The sequence below is a fragment of the Nuphar pumila genome, chromosome 10 (genome assembly GCF_984573655.1).
Source record: "Nuphar pumila chromosome 10, dmNupPumi1.hap1.1, whole genome shotgun sequence".
NCBI classification, from domain to species: Eukaryota; Viridiplantae; Streptophyta; class Magnoliopsida; order Nymphaeales; family Nymphaeaceae; genus Nuphar; species Nuphar pumila.
The window spans coordinates 115743881-115761563 of record NC_143258.1 but is presented as its reverse complement, the minus strand read 5'-3'; the positions used below and the strand labels follow the sequence as shown (position 1 = coordinate 115761563).

General features: G+C 38.6%; 1 protein-coding gene across 5 annotated transcripts in view; it reads right to left on the bottom strand.

Annotated features, from left to right (window-relative positions):
- Positions 1-17426, bottom strand: part of LOC149828014 (chloride channel protein CLC-d-like) — a 59891-nt gene extending 42465 nt beyond the window's left edge. For 3 of the 5 annotated variants that reach the window (XM_090019800.1, XM_090019802.1, XM_090019803.1), the window contains exons 1-5: positions 16927-17365; positions 16713-16785; positions 7493-7714; positions 7341-7387; positions 7147-7245 (exon numbers count right to left, since the gene is read on the bottom strand). In XM_090019800.1, the coding sequence (XP_089875926.1) occupies positions 7147-7245; positions 7341-7387; positions 7493-7714; positions 16713-16785; positions 16927-17109 (624 nt within the window). In that variant the 5' untranslated portion in view covers positions 17110-17365. Of the gene's footprint in view, positions 1-7146; positions 7246-7340; positions 7388-7492; positions 7715-16712; positions 16786-16926 lie in introns of all 5 variants that reach the window. The other 2 variants (XM_090019804.1, XM_090019801.1) reach the window with 1 other exon arrangement.
- Positions 17427-17683: the final 257 nt, after the last annotated feature.

The following is a 17683-nucleotide window of genomic DNA, read 5'->3' as shown; positions in this document are numbered from 1 at the left end:
GAATCATGAAAATAAAGATGCATCTTTGCAATCATGTGATCATATGCATGTGAAATTGGTTATTCATTTACATTCTTGTTTATCATATGTAAATGTGCATTTAAAAACATGTGAAATAAATGCATAAATGGCATCTTCATTATAGTTTTTTCATTGGATGCATCGGTGGTCAAAAGTGAATCATCGCATGCCATGTGGGCCTTGAGCAGGTGTTGCTCCATGTTTAGTTTTTCTTATGCATCGCAAAAATCAACTTAATGTATATTGAATTAATTTCATTGTTCCATGTTACCACGGGTTGTGGTCTCGTGATGAGTTTCGCATGTTGATTTGCGAAACGTATGTTGTTATGTTTTGCACGTTGATTTGCAAAATAAAGAATTGAAACAAATCATTCTTTTAATAAAACGATAAAAAGAAGAAAATAGTGTAATTCATGTTTTTTTTTATGTCCCTTCTTTAGTGTGAGAATCCTGGATTGCAGTTTTGGAGAACCGTGAGGATACTAAAACTTTGTGTACATTTGTGGCCTTGAACTCAACTAGATGGTTCACCTCCCGGCCATAGTTTTAGGGAGATTTTGTCACTTTGCCAGGGGTGGTGTGTAGACACAGTTGTTATTGGTATACCAAGAAAATGACATTAGTGGATGTTGATTTCCCTAATGTCGCGAGATTAGATGTTGATTTTTAATGTTCCGATAGATAGTGTTGATTCCTAATATCGGTCGAAGACTAAGTATGAAACCTATTAATAAAATACAAATTGTGTACTAAGCTACAACTTGAAACCTAACTTGACCTCGGGAATTGTTTACCTGTTTTGAGTATCTACGGGTTATGGTAATAAAAAGAACAAAAATTGTGTGCATTTAATAGAGACATGCATATAAAAGAAAACTTTGATAAAGATAATAATTTACTCATGCATGTGCATTGATATCATACATATTTTTGTTATGCATTAGATCATGCATATTTACTTGTTTTCCTCTTATATTATATGATAGTTGCATGATAACTGCCCTCTAATGCATGATAATAATTCTTTAATGCATGATAAATATTCCCTATTGTTTAATAATTGTTCTTTATTACAAAAATGATTACTTGAATAATGATTTTATTGTAATTATATCCCTTAAAAATGTTGCATGAATCTTATTTATATTCTTTTTACTTATTTGATTCATTAGAGGGACTCGTACGCAGAATCTATAATTCTGACACCCTTACTTTTATGTTTTTCAGTCTCTGAGACCCAGTGAGGAGACCTGCTATGTAACGCCCTAAAATTTTAACTCGAAATTTTAAGAATTTTTTTTTTAAAACAGCGGAAACAAGTCATACTATAAGGTTAAGCATTCTGGAACATTACAAGGAAAGCAAGACCAAAACATTTATTTTATTTCAATATCAATGAAAATTAACATCAGAGTTTCTCGAACTATCTCTAGAACAGTAAATCCAAAATCTCGATCGAAGCCTCATCCTGCAGCCGCTCATAAACTCTACTCTTCACCTGAAAATGGTAAATTTATAGGAATTAGACTACAACTGTCTAAGTAGGAATTACTGTAATTTTTCTTACAGGTAACATTGTTAGCAGTATTTAAATATCTCATAACCATAGATATGAATTCATGTAATGATTCAGAAGAATACAATTATGACAATCACATAATTCAGGTAAGCATTCATACAACATGATGCATCTATTAGGCATAAAAGAACATTAATCAATACTATGAATTACAATTCAAGTAGAATAAGGCATTTAACATGCATTAGAAGTTAACATCACGCATCCACCAAATATATAACAATTAAGAGAACAGATAGCATATGCATGTTCTAATGCATAGCATGAATATGCATCATTTATGTGCATAACAGGAAAATGCATGATTTTTTTTCAATGCATGAATCATTTTATTATCTTACCTTTAAGTTCCATTTTTTCTTTTCATATGGAAGCCCTATTAAATGCATACAACTTTAAGTTCATCTTTTTAATTACCATTGCCCGCGGATACACCCAACGGGTATAATCCCCGAGGTCAAGTTAGGTTCTCAGGGTAGCTTAGCACACAATTTGTATTTTATTACTGGGTTCCCACTTAGCCCTCGACCGAATCACCTTCGGAACATTAGACCTCCACATCTAATGGCGGGGACACAAGGGACACTCACGCCCACAAGTGTCACTTCCTTGGTATACCAAAACAACAGTTGTGTCAAAACACACCACCCCCAGATCAAGTGGCGGACTCTCCCTAAAACTGTGGCCAGGAGAAGGAAGCTCAATATCGGATTCAAGGAACAAAATTTCAACACACGGAGTTTTTGTATCCTCACAGTCTCCCCAAGACTGGATCTCTAAGATCTCCATTCTCCAGATGAAATATCTCAAAACATATATTACATTGTTCTTATTTCTTGTATTTTTATTAAAGTCAATTCTTTAAGTTTGCAACACCATATGCAAAAGTAAAATGAACACCCGCATCCTCCCTTACGGGGACCCTTATGGGACTCCAGCCCGTGAGGACAACTAGAACAGTGTAGTAGTGTGGCATACCAACTTTTGTGGTTTAAGTGATTCAATCAAAACATATATGAAAAGGAATCAACACACGGCTTTCCAGGCCGATGATGGTCCATTTAGGCCATCGATGTATCACATAATCAAACCAAAGTAGTGTTTCATTCATAACACTAGGCCAAAGTGCCAAAAGCATGTGCACTCATACAAACATAAACTCAATTATAAGCATGTCATTTTTCAATCATATGCATTCTCACTATGTGTGCTACCTCCATCACATACGTGTATCCACCAATGCATATCTCCTTCGAGTGTATGCATGTACACATAAATTACACATTTTTATCAAGTGTACATGCGTACATTAATTGCACAATATCAATAACTTGGCAGTTAAATGACAACACATGCTCATAATAATGATGGCATAACCAGGACAATGAACCACTGCTTAGCAAGATCAATCACATGTACATATCACTATGCAGAACTTATAAATTTCGTAAATTTCGTACATGAGCACCTATGTCAACCTAACATGGATGAACAGTATTAGCATTAGGAACAGTACAATTAAAATCATGGTATAAGTATGATTTTTGCGATGCATATGAACAATTTAAGAAAGAGAAAACCAAGGCTCAAGGCTCTCCAGGCCTGTGATGATTCATTTATACCATTGATGCATCATACGCAAAAATCATAACTTGTAATGTATACAATGAGGTCAACATGCTTCCAAATGCATATCCATTCAAACCAATTTAACAATGTGCATGAGCTACCACAATCATATGCATGTGTTCACCATCCATGTGCAAGTGTTTTCATGTAATCACTTAACACACTTGCATTCATCCAAAATTCATAAGTGCATGAGAACATTTATGCATGATTGTACATGTCAAACACACATCGATTTCATGTATGCACATGTACTTGAAACCAATTCATAAATGCACGATAACTAAACATGTCCTATAAATGTAGGCACATGAAACTTTTCATTCATAACATATGTTAACATCCACCCACATGAACATAACCCGGATCTAGAAATTGAAATTTCAGGACTGCACACATTCATATCATGTATGCACCCGTACCAAAGCAATAACATATTAACAAAAATCAAATATTTCTCATGTTACAAATTCTACAGCACAAACACCGATGCCCCGGTACCTTTAAATCAGTCAGGCATGCAATATTTAAGTTTAGGTTTTCTATCAGTTTCATTGTCATTGCACACAAGCTAATAGCCCAAGTACTCAGATCGGGTAATCAACTCATATTGCCCATTGGCAAGATTTCCCAAACACCCTATCATTCATTTTGAATTCGCAGTGGACAAGGGAAAGTAATTCACATAACTTGACTGCATGGAACAAATCATTTCAATAAATGACATTTCTTTAATATGTCTCACATCTCTTCTGCAAAAAGCAATCAAAACTCAGACATTTCCATATTTGAATGTCAGCAGCTTACATGACATAATTTCAGATATAAACAACTTGCGCATATGCCCATTTCTATATCAAGTTACGGTTCATTCTATCCCTAAAGCGTAAATCATAGTGTTTCACAAATAGGTAGCATCACATATTAGCCCTGCATTAAGAAGAAAGTATTGGACCATAAACATAGCCCTGCAAATTTTATTTTATTTTTTTCTTTGCATATTGGAAATGTAGCTTCTGTCAGATGTATATTAGAAGTGCCAACCCCGTTCAGGTGTATACTGAAAATGTAACAAACCTGAGTGTTTCCCTGCTGCCCATTGACATTGCAAGGCACTATCGTATGGTTGTTAAAAAAAATGCAGACATTCAAATTAGATGTCATCATAAGAAAGCTTGGCAAGGTGCATCTTGCCACTGTCTAACATTATGCAGAGTGTGTACATCAAAGGAGGATATGCACATAGGCATATTCAGACGTCCGTTAAAAATGCAGGAATTTCCATTCAGATGCATCTCATCATAACACATATGCAGTCACCTTTGGGGTAACATACAAAGCTAGATGTGCAGTTATATAAGATGCAAGTTCATTCATTGCCGTAACAGATTTTTAAAACAGCTTAAGTAAGATGCATAATGAAACATGTCAAACCCGCTAAAATCCCTATGCTGTGAATATTTCAATAACCCATGAGATGAAGTTCCAGAACTTACATCAAATTTTATTTTTTTTGCAACACACAGAATTCAATAGCTCTAGTTCTCACGCATGCTCTGTTAAACAAAGAGTGCATATACAACTTTCACAAGCATGAACTTTTTCCCAGAAATACCTTTTTCTCAAAGTCACCACATTCATATCATGATTAATGTGGTGCACCAAAATTTATAATTTCAATCATAGTTTAACATATTTAATTTCCCAACATCACGTAATAGGACGTAAATTACACAACATGCTAGACATGAAACATTGAAAACTAAATTGTACAGATTAATCTCCATTGTAACTACCTAGTGGGTGACTGAAACCATTAACATAAGCCAAATAGCAAAAAGGATTTTAACATACAGACAATACACACCAAAACCCATCCAAAGGGTGTATTATGCTAAGCAAATATTTAAAACTACAGATTCGGTCCACAGACTTCACACCCACATACACGAAAAATCTAGCATTTGGGAAACAAAAAGAAACTACCCTAACGTTTGGATTAGATAGCATGCCAAGACAAATTTTCGCAGGTTACCAGATTTTCTTCTCTCTTTTCTTTCTCGTTTCCAATGAATATCGAAAACTCAGAGTAACCCACCCCTGCCATTAAACCCATCGTAGGACAGAGATCCTACTATCAGGAAATCCGAAATCCATAATTCCCTTCCTAATAACAATCTAGAACCCCAAATCGTAGATTTGGGGTTTCCAGTTTAGGGTTGACAGAAATCCTCCAATTTGGGGATTTTCCTTTTGGTTTTACACGCACACACCCGAGCACATGCCATAGCCCACAAAAAAAATACAGAACCCTACCTCTTTTTCGGCGGAAGGAAACACAGGAGGTGGTCGGCGATCGAAGACGGCCAGCGATAGGGCTGCATAATATGACCACCATAAGGACCTTGTTGTGATTGCTATAAGCTATGTCACATAGACACGGCAAAACAACCTACATACCCGTGTCGACACGGCCTCACACGAGTACGGGTACCGGGTGCGGCACGAGTACGGGTCGGGCCTGTGGGTTGGGTCGGGTGACTCAGGTCCAACGAAGACCCAACCCAAAACCCACATTCTTTTTTTTTTTTCGTTGAAACCCCTTCCCACCCTCGACAACAAGAAGAGGAGGAATTGTAGAGAAAGAGGAAGAAAAAGACGAGGAGAAGAGGAAGATGAAGAGAGAGAGAAAGGTACCAACCTCCTCATCCTTTGTCTTCTTCTTCTTCGCCTTGTTCTCATTCTTTGTACCCAAAAAGAGTGAGGTGGTTGGGTCCTCCTTCGTCTTGTCCTCCTCGTTCTCCATCGGGTAGAGAGAGAGAGGTGGTGGGGCTGGGGTCCTCACTTGGCTCCTCCTCGTTCTCCTTCATGTAGAGAGAGAGAGAGAGAGACACAGTGGGGAAGGGGGTTACGAGAAACCCCTTCCCCTTTTATAATAAAAATTTCTTTCCCCCTCCCCCCTTTTCAAAAATTACACTTAGACTTTTTTTTATATGAACCCTAATATAGATCCACACATGATCCAGATCCAAACTCTCTCTCTCTCTCTCTCTCTCTCTCTCTCTCTCTCTCTCTCTCTCTATATATATATATATATATATATATATATATATATAGATAGATAGATAGATAGATAGATAGAGAGAGAGAGAGTTTTGCTTTATTGCATTTTAAGTCACTTTCTAAACTTTGGATGATTCCTCTTGCATCATCTCAGTTTGGGGGGTGCTGAGAAATGTAAACTATTCTGCATGCTACTCCTCTCTCTCTTGTACATTTTATTATTTATAGGGGTATTGTTGTACTTTTCCATTCTTTGTTAAAGTCAACAGTTTTTGTTTGTTAGTGAGGAGTAGGGAAGTTGCCTCCCATATATTGTTGTAACTCTCTTGTTTAGAACTTTAAGAAAAAAAAAGAAGTTTTTAGTTTCCTCTATCTTTTGTGCCTACTCTCCATGGATGCATCTATGAAGCTACTTGTTTGTATGTTACACAGGTTTACCAGCCTATTGGCTTATATATTACATATTAATGTACTCGGTAATGTGTGATGGTACCACTTTTTTCACATCAATTGATAAGGCAGGTTATTCAGGTAGGTTTTTGTTTTATTGTCCTTTCCTTGTTCTCAATGGTTCTAATTTCTTTCTCGCATCTTCCTTAGTTCCAGCTCTGCTACTATACATGTCTTTTTTCCCTATAATGTGGGACACCTCACAGCAAATCCAACAAGCACACAACCTTCTATGAGCACATTCAGCACAACCTTTTTGTCTCTTCAAAATTCTAATTCACATTCAGAAAATTTCAGTCTTTTACAAAGAATGTAATCCTAAATACCTATCAAATTTTAATATTTCAGGATAATAGCTATTTGAATTTGGATTGGCATTTCTAGTGCGTCATATGTACATACTTGCCCAAGTAGAGATGCAATACAAGCACCAGTATGAACAAGCGGCCCTTCCTTGCCTAGAGCAAGGCCACCTCCCACAGAACCAATACTTCCAAAAATCTGTAGGTTCAAAAAGACAAAAAGAGAATGCTCAGAAGCTAGAAAGTAAAATAGTAAAAATTGAAAGGAAAAAAACAAAGACAGGTCAAGCACACCTTTCCAATCAATGTTCTGAAAAGAAGGATCCCAGGTGTATCGATTCCTGCATATGTAGAAAATGATGTCTATCAAACAGTTATCTATAAATGATAGTATACACACACACACACACATCATAGCCTAAGCTGATGAAACAAATATGGCTCACCATTCAAGTAACCCTTGATTTCAGGAATACCAGAGCCTGCTGCTGCAGGTGCAAAGTTTGTCACGATATACACAGAGGAGAAGACCAGAGCCAAATTGACCAATGTATAAACCAAAAAACCAGCAAGGTATGAGTGTTGGATTATAGAAAAAGTTGCTGAGAACTTCCATCCTGAGAAATTCTCAACAGCAAGATTGATAAAAAATGCAGCCAACCCTGTGCCTGAAATTACAAAATAATGGAACAGCAGAAAATGGCCCATTCAGAAGACTGGTGAGAAGAGATAAACCTGAAAGCCCAAATAATAAGCCATATAAAACAAAAAGAATGATAATATGAAACTTCCACTTCAAAGATGAAACAAAAACTTTAAGCTTTTCTCCTCGAAAAAGAAAAATATCCTATAAAGATCAGTTAGGACCTATAAATGCCCATCCATTTGCATATCACAGCATATGGCTCCGATTGTCAACAATCTAAAAGAAATCATAATAACAAACAATGAAACATCAAAAAATATCATTAAAAGTGCAGTTTGCCATTCATAATCCCAGAACATCTCCTTAACTTTGTGAGACCGAGGGAACAACCTATATTATTTTCAATCAATGCCTGCACAGCTTTTCTGAATAAATGGTAAATCACCTCCTTTAACCAGCTAGACCATCCACTATGTAACCGCAAGCAGTCTTGTTTTATCAGGGAAGATAAAGGGTATAGTTATTTGAGCAAAAAAAGATACTTGATTGTATATGCTGATTGAACATCTGCATCTCTAGAAAAGCAAAACAAGAATAAAGAAAATTTCCCTGCTTATCATACCTACAATGAAATTGGTGTTTTCCAACATACTAGTTGAAATAATAACATGGACATTTTTCAATTATAGGTTAAAGTGGCATGAGAGCTGTATCTCATAAAATAATTACACCACGACGATAAATAAAAATAGTGTACATGTATCTCTGATGGCAGCACTGCAAAGCGCCCAACACCAGCTCCAAGAGGTACCAGTTTGAGAAATGGAAGGTATAAATATAAGCAACACAACTCACTTTTGAAACTTTGTGGTTTTTGCATGTGTTGTCATTATCATATCATATTGTACGATACGATACCATATATCGTAATATCAACGGGGGCACCGATTCAATTTGAGACCCATATCATTTTCGGTATGATTACCGATACGACATGGATCGTATGATACATGGATGTAGCATACTGTACCATATCGTATGATACACCCCGTATCATAAGAGTCAAGCACTTTTTTTAACTTTTTCGGCACCGGAAAAGTGACGACCGGCCACTTATGGGGTCCATTTTTTAGCCCCCAAGGGTCATTATGACATCGTCTTTTCATATTCTCCCTCCCCAAACCTCTTTTCTAAGCCTACAAACCCTATTTTGAGATCAAATCCACCATAAAAATTGAAACTTTTACTAGATCTGAGACCTAGAAGCATGATTTGCCTCAAATTTCACCCATTTTCGTCCTACCCAACCACTTTTGGCTTCTGACCCTCAAAACTGAACCCTAAAACCCCTCATTTTCATCCTACACAATCTTTTTTTATTTAATTCTAACCCTCAAAACTGAGTCATAATGGTGTAGTTTACCCTAAATCCACCTATTCTCATCTTATACACACATTTTTTGACCTCTAACCCCCAAAATTGAGCCTTAGGGGTTTGATTTGTGTGAGATTGAAGTTGGAAGAGGGATTTAAGCATCAAAACCAAGGGTAAAGCTCATTTCTTTTGATGTTTTTTAATTTATTTCTTCTTTTTTGCATTTAGCCCTTTTTGTTTAGTCTTAAATATGTTATTGATCTTAGTTTTTTTATTTTTTTCATATTAAATCACCTATTTTTGTATTCTAAAATATCAAAATTGCACCCTTAAGGTCGATGGATGGTGGAGGTTGTGGCTCAAATGATCCATCATGGAAATATTGCAAATTGGTGGATGTAGGGATACCTTCGAAAGAGATAGTAAAGTGTAACTTTTGTGGTTTTGTAATACATGGTGGATTGTATAGGTTTAAATGTCACATTGTAGGGCATCACAACTCCACTATACAGTTATGTACTATGTCACACGGACTCGGCTAGGGAGGCGTCGCACCCGAGTCGACACGGCCCGACACGGGTGCGGCTTCAGACACGGCCCGGACTCAGTCAACGCCGAGTCGGACTCGGTCAACGCATCGAGGCCGAGTCCATCCTTTTTTGGACTCGGTCAACGTTAACTGAGTCCAAAAATTATCCATTTTTAGGGTAAAAAACAAAAAAAAGATCTTTTAAATATATATTTTAAAAAAAATCTATATATAGCATGAGTCTCAAACATAAGCCCCAAAAGAAGAAAAAAATCCGGGGGGCGCTGCCCACCTACGACCCCCCGCCAGGGGCGGCCCCCCCGGACCCCCGCCCGCTGACCGCGCAGCGGGACCCACGCCGGGGGGAGCCCCCGGACCCCCCTTTCTGCAAGGGCAAAAGTATAATTTGCAAAGTTTATAAAAACACTCATGTTGGTGCCAAACTTTAGAGGACAATATCCACATATATGCACACAAGATATATTATTATTATTATTATATATATATATTTTTAAATATATATATATATATAGCCGAGTCCCCGTGTCCAAAATTTTTAAAATTGCACCGCACCCGCACCCATGTGACATAGGTTATGTACTTGTATCCCCTTCAATATATGTGTCAATCTTCTTACGAGTCTCATAGAAGATGATAAACAAAATGTACGAGTCTCTATATTGTTTATAGTTCAAAACACAATCACCAAATGAGAGAACATATTTTGTCAGGTCCTTTATATACCAGCCATCCAGGCACTCGATCAAGGAATAATCATCATCAACGTAATAAAAAAACACCTAAACAGCATGGAGCTATAAAATATAAACACCATCCGACTTTGCCACACTCATCAACGCATGCCTGACACAAATTCTCGCATTTCTGCTTCAAATGTCTTCTGCTCGCAGTTGTTTCTAAAGAAATTGACATGCTCCTGACAAACAAGAACACGGCAAAAGGTCAACTCTCACAAAGGGAAAAAACTCACATGCTAGGAAGAAGAGCCACTCACACGCACACACCAACACAAAGCACTTTTAACGTGGTTCGGTCTCAAATGACCTACGTCCACGATGCCTCTATTCCTCTCTCTATTCAACATGAGGAAGAGGTTATAGAAAAGGACTTTGAATATAGGGAGTCTCTTGAACATAGGGAGTCTCTTTGATTTTATCTCTAACATCAAGAGACATTACACCAGCTTAGTAGGCCTCTTTGGATTTGCTCTCAACACCGGTCTCCTCCTTGGATTGAATTTCTTTGCTCTCATTATTAGAGTCCTTCATAAACATGCTGCCTTTAGTCATTGATCCCTAATGGACTTGGATCACAGATTGTGGATCCGGACCATGTGTCTTGATATCCCCCCCACAAGTGCAACGGTCCTGGGTGGACATTGAGCTTGGACCGTAAATAGTTGAACCGTGGAACAGCAAGAGGCTTGGTGAGATTATCGGTGAGCTGATCGTTGGTTGACACATGTTGAACAGCAAGAGCGTGAGCAGAAACCTTGTCCCACACAAAGTGGACACCGAGTTCAATATGCTTGCTGCGATTGTGAAAAGTTGAGTGAGCAATGAGATACGTAGCAGAAACATTGTCACAGTTCACGATGGGAGATACTGGAATCTCATAACCGAGTTCACGAAGAAGATACTGAAGCCACATGCATTCGGCAGCTGCATTAGCAACAGACTGGTATTCTCCCTCGGTACACAGCGGGACACAACTGACTATTTCTTGGAGCTCCACGAAATAAGGTTATGTTCGAGGTACACCGCATACGCTGAGGTGGACTTATGATCATCAAGAGAGTCAGGGAGACGCAATCGGAGAGAAGTGTAGCCCATGCTGAATAGTGAACTTGAGATATTGAAGCACATGCTTGACGACAGCCCGATGGTCTGTGGTAGGAGCATGCATAAACTGAAAGACGATGTTGACCGAGAAAGCCACGTTCAACCGAGTTAGGGTGACATATTGGAGAGCTTCAACCACACTATGGTACATCGTAGAATTGTCCAATGGCATCCCTGAAATATGTTGACACATTCGTCGGCACCTAGGTATTCTCTTGCCTAGCCCTGAGTCACCGTAATACCCGATTGGAATTACCTAATGTGATTCCTGAGGGAATTAGCCCTAACCCACACGCACCCCCGTGCATCCAACCGCTACACGTGGGACATCCTGCAAGCCGAGAGGTCCTTAACCAAATCTCCAAAGGCAACATCCTCTGATCCGCTGGCACTACTTAACCAAACAACGCTCCACGTCTGTGCCGCCACACAGCAATGCACTAACGACGATATCGTTGCCTATCGCATGTCATGCTACCACCGCACGTCACCGATCAAGCCAACACATACCGCGTGTTCCTACACTCGATGCATTTTCCACTCAATAGAGTTTCGCACTGCACGTGCCCCATTCTGAAAGCTCGGTCCGGGACAATCACAAAGATCTATGTTTTGAAGGCTATCGAATCGACTATTTAAACGTCAAATTTTGTTGAGACTTTGAGTCTGTAGGCCTTCCTATAAGGTTACCCTGTCACTGGAGCCCAAGCCAGGGTAAGGAGTCCCCACCTTTCTTCTTTAACTTAATTAATTTCAAAATCTAATGACTTAGGACGCATAATTTATTTTTTTATTTTATTAATAAAAGAGATTAATAGATATTAACCTCTTATATTAGAAATGAGACTCTTGCTTAAGTCCATCTATAAATAAAGGTCCTCATAAGAAGGATTAACAAAGTTAGTTCTCTCTCTCCCATTCTCATTAGAATTCTTTAATCTCTCTACCATCTTCTTCGTTTTTCTATCTTGCAGCTTTTACAGCAGCCATTAAAGTTGCTCCAATGTGCTAAGACGAGAGACGAAGGTATTAATTCATCCGAGAACACGATTAAAGTAGGATTCATCTTACTCATAACATAAATCGAATGCAAGCACATAGATCATGCATCTTGTCAATTCCACGGGCTGGTCCATGGTGGATCAGATCTGGAACAAGTTAGAAAAGGGTTTAAAAATTGTTTTTAAATCAATATCATGCTTTGAAACGGATTTAAAAATACGCTTTCAGTAAAACTATGCCCGAACAGCCAAACCGAGAAATCAGGTAGTGTAAAACACATAGTTTTGTATTCCTACATGATTTAAAATTGGCATGTTGTTGTTTCCAGCATGATCGAATGAATATATATTTTCTCTTATGTGTTTAAAGTATTTATGCAAATTAATTTTAAGTGTTGTATGAAGATTTAGCATTCTAGCATATTAAACTATATATTATGTGCATAAATCACGAGTTATATTGATAGTTTAAGATCTGATGCATGTTTTATGATCATCGGACGTTTTTATGAGTCTACGTGGAGCATAGGTACTGTGTATATGGTTGATGCATGATTAAAAATCAATATTACACGTTGATGCTTGTGTTCTCCTTATATTTAGGATATTTTGTATTATGATGCACATGTTGTCATGATTTTTCTAACAGATTCATTGCGATATAATAATTATAGCTCTCAAATCGAATCACCTCTGGGCAAATCCTTTTATGGAGACCTTCTAAACATCTGTGAGGTGTGTCAAAAAAATTTAGGCCCCAATGGTGGTACAGAATTGGGGGTTATGGTTGTTGCAACACAAGACAAAAAATTATGTCCAGTGTTCATAGCAGATTTCAATAGTCGATATTGCAGAAAATCCAATAAATCAATGGTTTAGTGTTTATGGCTGATTTTTTGATATGTTATAGTCATTAGATGGACAAATCTGAGAAAAATAAAAGAAAAAACAAATTCGTTATCTGAGAATCCTAGTGCCTCACACAAGTTAGGTGAAATTCAGGATTCTACAGATAATCTAGATTTGGAACTGTCTCAGACATGGTCCGGTCCAGAAAATCTAGAAAATTCATATAATGGAGTCTTTCTGTAAAATCAGGTGCTTTTAAACGCTAATAAGTATAGCAAACATAAAAAATTTGAGAGGTTAAGATTCCTCTCGGATTGGGTTTGGTGACTGCTTATTTATAAAGCAAAATTCTGTCAGGTTCTGACAGAACAGAAAAACAATTTCTAGTCCGTGAATTTCTATAGGCAAACGAAATTGGTTTTCTTTGAGCTATCACTTGGATATGAGAGCTAATACCCTCTGGTATGACTGTGAATTTTCAAGGGTTCAGATATGTTCAGTATGATAGTCTAACAAACCATAGAACAGCGTAAAATTCTAATGTATGCAGTCCCTGGTTTAGGACAATATCATATCTTGTGAACCTGCATTGTTTAAAATCTTATGTTTGTTTATGATATGGGATGTTAATCATATATTTTCTAATGATTTTATGTTTATACTGTATGCAAGCATGTTGATGATTTATACATGATGATATATGAGACTGTATGTTATCGGAGTTTTAAGCATGATAAATGGGTAATGTAGTGTGCATAGGCATACATTTGTTATTTTATGTAATTCATGTTTCATGCTATATTGAAATGAGTTTCATGCATCATATAGTGTGATATGTGGCATGTGATGTGTTGTAAGGCATGCATTCATTGGGCTCGAAGGTGAGACAGGTTCAGTGGAACCAGTGGTGCTAGTGAGCACCAAGTTAAGTTTATAATAGACATGTTTATGCACACTTAATCCTTAAAGAGGTATAACTCTTGGGTGCTCCTTAAAAGGGAGTATGTACCTTAAGATGGATCGAATGGGCTATATCTAGTTGCACCTTAGGAAAATTTAGGGGTATGGGTTCATGCCTTGTGAGGCAATGTGATAAGCTAGCCAGAGTGGAGCTTAGGGCTAAGGAGCCCAGTGTTGAGTGCACTCGGTGTTTTAGTTAAGCCCAGTGTCATGACACCTAATAGTTCATTTGAACCCTAGTCTACCTTAGAGAGTGTAGGAGGTACACACGACCGACTAATAGTTATGCTCTTTGGAGGGCAAAGGCGTCTCCTTGGTCCCCAATCGTCTGTTGTAGGAGACCCGGACTGCCAAAGAGGCCTAGGTAGGCAAGTCCCATAACATGTAATTTTAGGAAGTTAATTTTGTGGAGAGCAAATATTGGAAAGAGCTAGAAGAAGGCAAAATTGACGATGACAAACTTATCTCAAAAGTCGGTGACTCTATCACAAATCGTGTAGGCGGGCTAAACGGATTTAACGAGCAGGCTGAAAAGAGGAAGACCCTTGCTAAGATGACTGCCCAAGAGAGAGCTATGATACCATAAAGAAATCGATGTGCTCGTGGCAAACAAGAACACAGCAAGATGTTGATTCTCACAAAGGGAAAAAACTCACACAGACACACGCTAGGAAGAAGAGTCACTCACACGTACACACCGACACATAACGTTTTTAACGTGGTTCGGTCTGAAATAACCTAATCCACGATGCCCCTATTCCTCTCTCTCTATTCAACGTAAGGTAGAGGCTCACTATTTATAGAGAAGCTATTACAATGGTTTAATAGAAAAGGACTTTGAATCTATGTAGCCAAAGGCGCTGACTAGGTGTCTAGTCAGGGCTAGTCAATGGGGAACCTAGCAATCCGTATGATTCCTAGTTCACCCCCATCAGGTGTACCAATTTTCCTGCCTAAGGTGCTTAATTTGTCTTCGCCTAGGCGGGAAAACTGGTACCCCTGATGGGGTACCTTTTTTTCCTCTCTTTTTTTAACAGATCGAGGGTTTATAAACACTCTCTCTCAACCCTCTGCCGTCACCCTCGCCCGCCGTCATCGCCCTCACCCACCACTGTCGCTCCAACCTCTTCTTCTTCATCATCATCAACCTCTCTCTCTCTCTCTCTCTCTCTCTCTCTCTCTCTCTCTCTCTCTTTGTGTGTGTGTGTGTCAGTTTGTCTCTCTTTCTCCCTCCCCCTTCTTCTTCTTTCTTCTTCTTCTTCTTGCCCCTTCTTTTTCCTCCTGTCTCCACCCCCCCCTCTTGTGCCCCCTTTTCTTCTTTCTCTTCTTTTACTCTAGTCCCCCCTCTCTAGCCCCTTTTCTTATTCTTCTTCTTCCGCTTCTTTTTTTCTTCAGCCCCCTTTTCTTATTTTCTTCTCTTTTCCTCCTCTCCTCTTCTGCTTCTTTTCTGGCTGTGTGAGAGTGTGATAAAGAGAGGATATATATATGTGCACTAATAGTTAAAGCATGTGTTTTTGTATGTATTACAGTATTAGTATACCTATAGTAAATTTTGTGTTAATATATAACTATATTTCTGAATTTTCTTTTTTTATCATGTTTCTCTGAAATCTAAATGCATGTTTCGGTAAAATTGTAAAAGCATGATTCTGTTAAGGAATTTTATGAATTTTGTGTAAGCATATGTCTATATAATCATTTTACATGTTATTTTTTTGTTTATTGCTTATTGTTGATTGATTTAATGTTGTATACATGTTTGTTATTACTTTTAGCAGTTTGTTTACATATTTTGTGTATTTTTTATTCTTTTAATTGAGGTATCTAGTCCCTGACTAGTCTTTTTAGGGGCTCACCACCTACCGCTTTTGACTACATAGCTTTGAATACAGGGAGTCTCTTGAACATAGGGAGTCTCTTTGATTTTAGATCAAGAGACGTTGCACGAGCTTGCTAGGCCTCTTTGGATTTGCTCTCAACACACTTCAACTCCTCGGATTGGATTTCTTTGCTCTCATCATTAGTCTTTCGTAAACCTGCTGCCTTTAGTCGTTGATCCCTGATGGACTTGGATCACGGATCGTGAATCTGGACCATGTGTCTTGACAGTTTCAAACAACATTGACTAAAACCTACTCAATTTCCTACTCAATTAAGCGCAAACCCACTGACAAATGAGCAACAAAGGCCAATTTGTTTTACATGAACTCGCGCAAACTTCCATCTCTGATATGCCTCTCTTCATTTTCTTCCAAAACAAACACCAATTCGACGAATATCCGCCTACCCATAACAATTTCTCAATGAAGCAATCCATTTCTAACACCTACTGAAAAGCTTCTTTCATAAAAAAGCAAAAAAATATATATACAAGAGAAAAAAGAAAAGAACCAAAACATGTAATTCAGACCAGATCTTCAAACTGAAGGGAAATCTTGTGTTACCGATTCCGATAAGTAGCGAAAAAGACCATTTCACCATCACGTAGTACCACCGATACAACGTTCCCCGTTGCGCCTATCGAAAACCACGAAAAGCACAAAAATCTTTAACTTCGACCGTAAAAAAATCAAGATCAACGAAATCTAAACCCTCAACGAAGCTTCAAGAAAACAAAACCAGACCAAGGTAATGAATTGCGAGAGAGGGCACACCGACCTGTTCTTCCCTGTACGCATGGTTCTCGACGATCTCGTAGTCGAGGCTCTCGACGCCGCTTCCGCGGCCGAGCCTCGCGAACTCGATCCCGCCGACATCCTCGGACGGCCTCTCCGAATCAGGCAGCCGAGACCAGGCTTGCCTCGCCGATCCGAGACCGTCCTGGATGTAGCTCGACAGCATCTCCACTGATGCAGAGTGGACGGAGGCGAATCGCGACTCGGAAGGATGAATCCGATTCTCGCGGAGGGTTTCTTCTCCCCCGATCGCAGCGAGAGAGAGAGAGAGAGAGAGAGAGAGCGTGGACTCTTCTATATTTAAAAGAGGCGGGCGCCGTAGAGATCTATAAAGAGAGAGAACGGTGACTTAGCTTCTCTTCCGTTCTCCTCTCTTCTCTTCTCTTCTTTCTCTCTCTCTCTCTTGTTTTTTTTTTTTGCTTATTTTGGAGGTCTACTGCAAGAAGCGCTTAGGGTCTTCTTAACGTGCGCTTTTCTTCTCTTGCTTTGTTTTCCTTGTTTACCGCTTGCTTTCTTTGGAGGTCCAGTGGAGACTGCAGTGCACTTGTGGCCTTTGAAAATGAACGGGGCTTCTTTTAATAAAATTTTGCACCTGATATTGACCGGATGGACTGTGATACACTAAGGGCTTGTTTGATGGCTTGTCCAGGTTTGGACAAAATGAACAAAAAGAACGGAACAACATTAGTTTGGATCGTACTCAAATGCTATGTTCCAAATGTCTATCGTTTGATGACAAT